At 53.3% G+C, this 8,094-nt stretch overlaps 1 protein-coding gene across 1 annotated transcript; it reads left to right on the top strand.

Moving 5' to 3' along the window:
* Positions 1-3,354: 3,354 nt before the first annotated feature.
* Positions 3,355-7,276, top strand: LOC123149592 (probable LRR receptor-like serine/threonine-protein kinase At4g37250). The gene is made up of 2 exons (XM_044569282.1): positions 3,355-5,701; positions 6,439-7,276. Exons 1-2 carry the CDS (start codon positions 3,808-3,810, stop codon positions 7,158-7,160), a joined length of 2,616 nt encoding a protein of 871 aa, XP_044425217.1. The 5' UTR covers positions 3,355-3,807; the 3' UTR covers positions 7,161-7,276.
* Positions 7,277-8,094: the final 818 nt, after the last annotated feature.

The raw sequence follows: 8,094 nt of genomic DNA, 5'->3' as shown, positions 1-8,094 counted from the left end.
CCAACCCTCTGGTAATTTCCTTCCTAATTTGTGTATGTTTGCCACTGATTTCAATTCCGGGCCCTGTTTGGCATTTGCTCAACTATTTTCTTCTCAATCTTATGCAGACTCTAGGCGCTGTGCAGACCCCTGTGTATTGTATACGCACATGGACTGAAGTTTGATCATCACTCCGTCAGGTATTGAGGTATATTCATATAATATTGATACAAAAAAAATCCTTTGATGCATAGCCGGCACTGTTCAATAATTGATAGAACAAATGGTTTTGTTTTCAGCATTGTGTGTGTTATTATGACGTCCTCCGGTAAGAGGAAATATTTTAACGTTTTGATTGATATATATGGAGATCACTTATTTGAATGATAGATTCAGATAACTCATGGTGTTTAAAGATATATTCGGATTTTTATTGAGCTCGGGCACCCTGATGTCATTAAGTGACAATGAACTTGAAGAATGTTGCAGCAGAAACTTTCTCTGTTAATGGTTCATTTGATGTTTTTTTTGCAGGAATGGTTCATTTGATGTTGAGGTATACAATCTTATTTCTGAATTGATGATTATGAGATTCACTTTGCCAGATGACGTAATGTCTGCTATGGAGATTTTCGGGCATGTCAGAGAACTTGATTGGTATCCTAATATCTTCATTGTCTATCACATCTTATTTACTGTGCTTGTGACGGTCGCATGGCCCGAAAGAATCTTTTCCGAAGTTGAATTATTGAAGAATTATTTGAGGTCAACAATGACTCAAGAGAGGTTAAATGGTTTGGCTACATTATGCATGGAGGAGAAATTATTGGATGGGATTGACATCGACCTCATCATATGTGAGTTTGCATCGAGGAATGTTAGAAGAATTTAAGGTAATATGCATAAATTATTTGATACACATATTAATTTTGGATGCATTTAAGTGTTACTGGTAATAATTTATATATACATTTTTTGAGAAAAAAATATATACATGGATATACGTATATTACAATGAGTGTATATATATTAAGGGGCCCCAATTTTTAGTTTGCCCCGGGCCCCCGAAATCTCAGGACCGGCCCTGGATCAACCTGCAGCTGGACAGTCAAGCATGGTCGTTTTATTTACAGTTTGCGTAGGTCTTAGTTGACTGAGACTTAATCAAGTCTCAATCAAGTGATAAAGTATATAAGAAGAAAGAAGAAAATCTAAAAAGAATTTTTTTGTACGAATCTTCATGCAAGATTAAATGAATATAGCATCGACCGAGACTCTACTGAAACTTAGCAAAACTGTTAGTTTTGTGTGTGTGTACGCATGGAGTTTCAGGCGTTTTGGGAACCTTGTCATTATTCTCGAGATTTTCCCAAGTGTTTTTTTTTCTTTCCTATGCATTCCGTCGAATTGGTATGTCAATCTTCTTGTACATAAACGTGATACAGTTGGGCGGTTCGATTCAATGGGGGAGGGACATGAAGGTGGACCTGTCCTCAATGCTCATGGATAGTGGAAAGTGACCAGACATTCCCCTCTCCCTAGCCATAGCCCATATATGTTCATCCAGTCTCCCATCTATAATTTGTTTTTTAGGGGACCATCTATAATTTGGTTGTTAGGTATGGATTCTACCTCTTTTTTTGAATTCTAGCACAGAGAAGGGAAGGCAACCAATCCTTCTATTTTGGTCAGGGTTATATATTCCAGCACAGGGTTATACAGATTGATGGAGGGAACCAATCCATCTGTAATTTTGTTGTTAGGTATATATTCCAGCATATGTTTGAATACGATTACTATATACTGCTAGCTGAGCTTAAACGTGAGTGTCGTAGCATGCATGCATTAGGCTAACAAAAACACTAGAAATCTAAGGTCAGAATTTTAGGCGTGGCAAATTTGACGCATTTCATGGCAATTTATATGGGTGCGATGATGGCAAATTTAGTTTGCAAGAACGGTAATTTTCTGACAAAAACAAAAATTAACTGAGACAGATTTGTCATACCTGCCGACTAAACTTGCATTGGCATCCTCGAAGAACATAATTTGCCATGAAAAACGTTCGATTTGCCATGGTAAAAAATCCAACATCAGATTTGTAGTGGAGTCTTAATTTAACCATGGTTGAGTCGACCCTGTAAAGAAATACCATGGCTGAGTCGACCCTGTAAAGAAATACCATGGCTGAGTCGATTTTCAAAAGTGTAACGCTGTTCAACGAAAAGTTTAACCCGTATCTTTCCATGCAGTTAAATTTTACAAAAAAAAAAAAAGAATCCGTAAGTTGCACCTTTTACTACACCAGCAAAGTTGCATTTTGTAGAAGCCGGCGGGTTGGGGATCAGCAAGAACCAAATGTTGTTGAGGAGAAAGTAGCTATCCAATCTTTGTATTCAGAAACAAAATTAGCCACAGTCTTAAAGAAAAATCAAGTGAAAATCGTGTGCGAGAGGATTTTTCGTCAAAAAGAACCACCTGCCCAGTAAAATTGTCAAAAAAGACCACCTACGAGCGAAAATGTCAAAAAGGACCACCTGCACCGTGGCGGCAGGTGCGCCAGCCGACACGTGGCACCTGCCGCCACGGGATCTGGCGGCAGCACCTGCCGCAACTGGCTCGACCGGCAGCCTCAGCTGCACAGAATTTCGGTCGATGGCACACACAAGAACGGAACGGGCTGGCGATGTGGCACCTGCCGCCACGCTCCCTGGCGGCAGCCTGTGCTGCTTTTCACGCCAAACGGCACGTCCGTTGGTTCTTAGTGTGGCAGACGCATTGCTGGCCGTGGTGCCTCTGCCATTTTGTTTTCTGTGCACCCATCTCTCTCTCGTTGCCCTGTGCTATGTGGAGTCATCTGGATTAATCCTAAATACAGGACTGACCGACTGAGGTGTTTAGTCTAACTCAATCAACAGAAAAGGCATCTAGCCAGTGCATCTCGACTAGCAAAGCGTCTGCCACCTATGGCCCAACAGAAAAGCAGCACAGGCTGCTGCCATAGAGCGGGGCAGCAGGTGCCATGTCGCCAGCCCGTTCCGTTTTCGCATGCGTCGTCGGTCAAAATTCTGTGCAGCTGAGGCTGCCGCCTAAGCCGGTGGCGGCAGGTGCTGCCGCCGGATCCCGTGGCGGCAGGTGCCACGTGTCGGCTGGCGCCCCTGCCGCCACGGTGTAGGTGGTCTTTTTTGACATTTTTGTCCATGGGTGGTCTTTTTTGACATTTTTACTGGTCAAGGGGTCCTTTTTGTCAAAAATTCGTGCGAGAGAGGGGTGATTCGGTTGCGACTCAACGTCGCGCTTTACGAGGCCACCACGTCACATCGCATGCATGCACACCGCTCGATCCACGGACCGTCGTAGGCGTCACGCCCCCGAAAACGACCTGTGCACTGCTCTGCTCTCCCGGCGGCCTCGCGCCCCAAAACTCGAATTTTTATCGCGGCCTCCTCCCTCCTCCCTCCCTGCCGGGGAGGGGGCCACGCCGACGGCGGATCTGCCGCCGCACACGGCGTCCCCTCGCCCGTTTCCAGCCCAAGTAAAATCCCCACCCACCAGTCCACCACCTCATCGCCTCGCCCTCCCCTCCCATCCCCTTCTTTATTCCGCCCTCCTCTCACATGCCATTGCCAGCCTCCCACTGCTACGCCTGCTGCTGCCTCCTCTCTTCCCACTCCCCTCCTTCCTCCCCACTCTACTCCACGCGCAGCCGGCCGGGCCGGGTCAACCGACCAGCCGGCTGACCACGAGCTTCCCTCGCCATTCCCATCCCATGCTGTTCCGTTGTCGGTGCTGGGGGACTGGCTGCTAATTAGTTCTGGTTCCGCGGCAATGGAGACGAGGAGGCGCGGCGGCGGCGGCGGTGGCGCGGGAGTTTGTCATGGGGTGGTGATGTACGGCCTATTGCTGGTGCTGCTGGTCTGTGGCCGCGGGGCCAGCGGGCTGGACGCGGACGGGGAGCTGCTCATGGCCTTCCGGCGCGCGGTCACCGCCGACCCGCTCGGCGCGCTCCGCAGCTGGAGCTACTCCGACGACTCCGCCTGCGCCTGGAACGGCGTCATCTGCAACGGCTTCCCGCAGCCCCAGCAGCAGGCCTCCACGGTCAACCTCACCTCCGCCTCCGCCGACGGCAGCGGGAGCGGGAACTTCAGCACGCTCGCCGGTGGCAGGGCGAACGGCACGCTGCTCGGCCTCAACGCGTCGATGGCCGCGGCCACGGTGTCGCGGGTCATCGGCCTCGTCCTCCCCGGCGCGCAGCTCTCCGGGTCGTTCCCCGCCGAGCTGGCCCGCGTCGAGCACCTGCGCCACCTCGACCTCTCCGGGAACGCCCTCAACGGGACCCTCCCCGCCGCGCTGCTGCTCAACGCCACCGAGCTCCGCGTGCTCTCGCTCGCCGGAAACGACCTCTCCGGCGCGCTCCCGGACGCGTCCTACGCGCGCGCGCTCCAGGAGCTCAACCTCTCCGACAACGCGCTCGCCGGCTGGCTACCTGCTGCGCTCCTGAGGGCGCCTGGCCTCGCCGTGCTGGGCCTCGCCAACAATTACCTCGCCGGGGAGCTCCCCGCCGGCGGGCTCGGCGGGCTGCAGGTTGTGGACCTCAGCAACAACTACTTCAGGGGGCAACTCCCGGCGGACTTCGGCGGAGCGCAGCTGAGGTTCCTCAACGTGTCGTCCAACAGCCTCACCGGCGCGCTCCCGGCCGAGCTGTCCCACGTCGTGCCGGCCAACACCACGGTGGATCTGTCCAACAATAACTTCACCGGCGCGGTCCCACCGGCCGGGCCCTTCGCCGCGCAGCCGGCGGCGGCGTACGAGGGCAACCCGGGGCTGTGCGGCCCGCCGCTGAAGCACGCGTGCTCCATCCCGTCGTCGCTCTCCAACCCGCCCAACGCCACCGACTCGCCGCCGGCGTTCGCGGCCATCCCCAAGAGCGCCGCCCGGGCGCCGCCGGGCTCCCCCGAGGCCCAGGCCCCGCGCGGCGGGCAGGGGAAGCTCAAACCTCTGGTGATCCTCGCCATCGTGGCCGGTGACCTCGCCGGCGTAGGGCTCCTCTTCATGCTCTTCATGTACGTCTACCACATCAGGAAGAAGCGGCGGCAGCGGCGGGAGGAGAACCCGACGGCGCAGCAGCACAAGGGCATCGGCGGCGGAGCCAAGGCATTGAGCGTCGCCAGAGCCAGAGAAGAAAAGACGGCCACGTCGAGGGGATGCTGCATTGGCGGCCGCAAGAACGACGGCTCCGACAGCTCGGACTGCTCGGCGTCGTCATCGGACGCGGCGTCCGACGACGGCGGCGGCGAGGACCCCAAGAAGAGAGCGGGGAGCTACATCGGCTGGGGCACCCCGCAGCACCACAGCAAGAACAAGCAGGAGCGGCAGCAGCAGCAGGCGCCCGCGCCGGCGACGCTGGTGACGGTGGACGGCGGCGACGGCGAGCTGGAGATGGAGACGCTGCTCAAGGCGTCGGCCTACATCCTGGGCGCCACCGGGTCGAGCATCGTGTACAAGGCCGTGCTCGCGGACGGCACGGCGCTGGCCGTCCGGCGCATCGGCGAGAGCGGAGGCGCCGACAAGCTCAAGGACTTCGAGGCGCAGGTGCGCGCCGTCGCCCGGTTCCGGCACCCCAACATCCTCCGGCTCCGGGGCTTCTACTGGGGCGCCGACGAGAAGCTGCTCATCCACGACTACGCCGCCAACGGCAGCCTCGCCAACATCGCCTTCACCAGTAAGTCCTGCTCGACTCCATTGCTACAAGTAAAAGCTTTTTTTTCTTCTTGTTTTTCTGATGACCATGATAGAATTTCATCGTTTCATACTTAATTTCCATGAAAGTTGGTACTCCCTCTGTTTACTTTTGTAAGTCGTTTAGACAGCTGAAATTGAACTGTTTTAGATGCTGTCTTAAATGTTTAAAAGGTCTTACAAAGAAAGTAGTATTTTATCCTCCTGCAATTTGGTCAACTGTAGTATGTAGTACTGGTGACTACCTTAACTGCGTGATCCATTTGCTCTTAAAAGTTTGAGGCTGCAACGGCGTCGGTCCTTGGCAAAGGTGGCGCCTTTAGCCATAAGTACTGCTGGAATACACCTTGAATGCACAAATTAGTACTGCTGTAAATCAATACTACGAGTTAAGTGGCTCTGGACAACGGTCATGATTCATCATAATTTGGCACTAATGGCCCAAAACCATTTGCCACTTTTAGCAGTAACTCTTTCTTGATTGTTGCGATGAGTACACTTTTATGTTTTGAAACTTGACTACTCCCTGGAGTACTCTTGCTTTGGTACTATAGTAGTAGTACTCCTCTTGGACCTTCACTTGCAAATGCAACTGCTACTGATGTTATTGAGGCAAATTAAGATGGAGATTTCAGGCAGCAACAAAATAGCTTTTGGTTGGTTCCTCTCTGGACAAAATGTGGAGCGTCTACTGATTCGTTTTCATGCGTTTGATTGCAGGGCGGTTCGGCGCGCCGTCGCCGATGCACCTGAACCTGGAGGCGCGGCTGCGGATCGCGCGGGGGCTGGCGCGGGGGCTGGCATTCATCCACGACAAGAAGGGGGTCCACGGCAACGTGAAGCCCAGCAACATCCTGCTCGGCGCCGACATGGAGCCGGTGGTGGGCGACCTGGGGCTGGACCGGCTGCTGTCCGGCGAAGCGGCCGCCAGCCGGGGCGGCGGCGGCGCGTCGGCGCGGCTGTTCGGGAGCAAGCGCTCCATGCACTCCACCAGCAGCCTGCCAGACCTGTCCCAGATGCCGGCCGGCGCCGGGGCCAGCCCGTCGGCGTCGGCCCCGCCGCCGTACCAGGCGCCCGAGTGCCTCAAGAGCCTGCGGCCCAACGCCAAGTGGGACGTCTACTCCTTCGGCATGGTGCTCCTGGAGCTGCTCTCGGGGCGCGTCTACTCGGAGGTGGAGCTCTGCCAGTGGCACGCGGGCGTCGCCGGCGCCATCGACGACCAGCGCGGCCGCGTGCTGCGCATGGCCGACCCCACGCTCCGCGGCGAGGCCGTTGACGGCGGCAGCGAGGACGCGCTGCTCGGCTGCTTCCGGCTCGCATTCGCCTGCTGCGCCATGGCGCCCGGCAAGCGGCCCGCCATGCGGGACGCGGCCGCGCTCCTCGACAGGATCCCAGTGCTCTCCTCCGCATCCATCTCCGCCGTTGAAACTCCGCCATACTGATTATCCGGCAATAAATTGTAGGATAGTGGTACAACTTGGATGATCTTTTACTACTCTCTGTAGATTTGCGTCACTAATTTTTGATCTTCACGTGATTAACCAACCCCTTTTCTCAAGCTTGCGGTTTCATTCTCTGCCCTCGCTCTGCTCTGCTCTGACTGAAATGCCATTGTTACAGCACGAGATTGCTGTTTGTTGCAAGAAACTTCATCTGTTCTTTTTTTGTTTAGATTTAGAGAAGGGAAGCGACTTTATTTTTCTTGATCGTAGGGAGAAAGGAAGCAACTTTGTGTTGGGTGATGCAGAGTCCAGTGTCTAGAGCATATAATCCGGGAGCCGTGTCTTCTGCACTTTACCTCGAATCAGATGCTAAGGCCAACTCCATCGCGCGACCCCAAACGGACGTCCGTTTTGTCCGGATTCTATCCGTTTGGATAGGGATTTGGGGTCGTGTCCTGAGATGCGGTGGCCGTGCCCACCGCGCGGACGCATCCCGGTCGCATCCTGTCCGCGTATTATTTCTTTGCAAGTCCTTAACTTTATTTCATCATTCATTTTTGGTACATGAAAAATGCATCATCACATTTTGACTAGTAAAACAAGACCAAAGAAAATAAGAACAACAAGAATATATTTTAGAAGATAGCCAACTTCCATAACTGCCCTCTTGAGTTGGGTTAGGGCCTTCTCGATGCACTCATTGCTGATCTGTGGAGGAGGCTCAATCTGGTATCCTCCTTTCTTCTTCAAACCAGAAGTAGATGTTGCTTCCTCAGACCTAATCTCGTGTCTAGCCTCTAATCTAGCAACAAGTGCACTTGTCTCATTTACAGCCTCTATGCTAGCTAAAAGTGCACGAACATGTACTAAATTTCGCTCTATCAATATATCGATGTACTTTTCTTCCCAATACCAAAACTTGCATCCATTCTAC

The sequence above is a fragment of the Triticum aestivum genome, chromosome 7A (assembly GCF_018294505.1).
Source record: "Triticum aestivum cultivar Chinese Spring chromosome 7A, IWGSC CS RefSeq v2.1, whole genome shotgun sequence".
NCBI classification, from domain to species: Eukaryota; Viridiplantae; Streptophyta; class Magnoliopsida; order Poales; family Poaceae; genus Triticum; species Triticum aestivum.
This window is presented reverse-complemented; position numbering and strand designations above follow the sequence as displayed.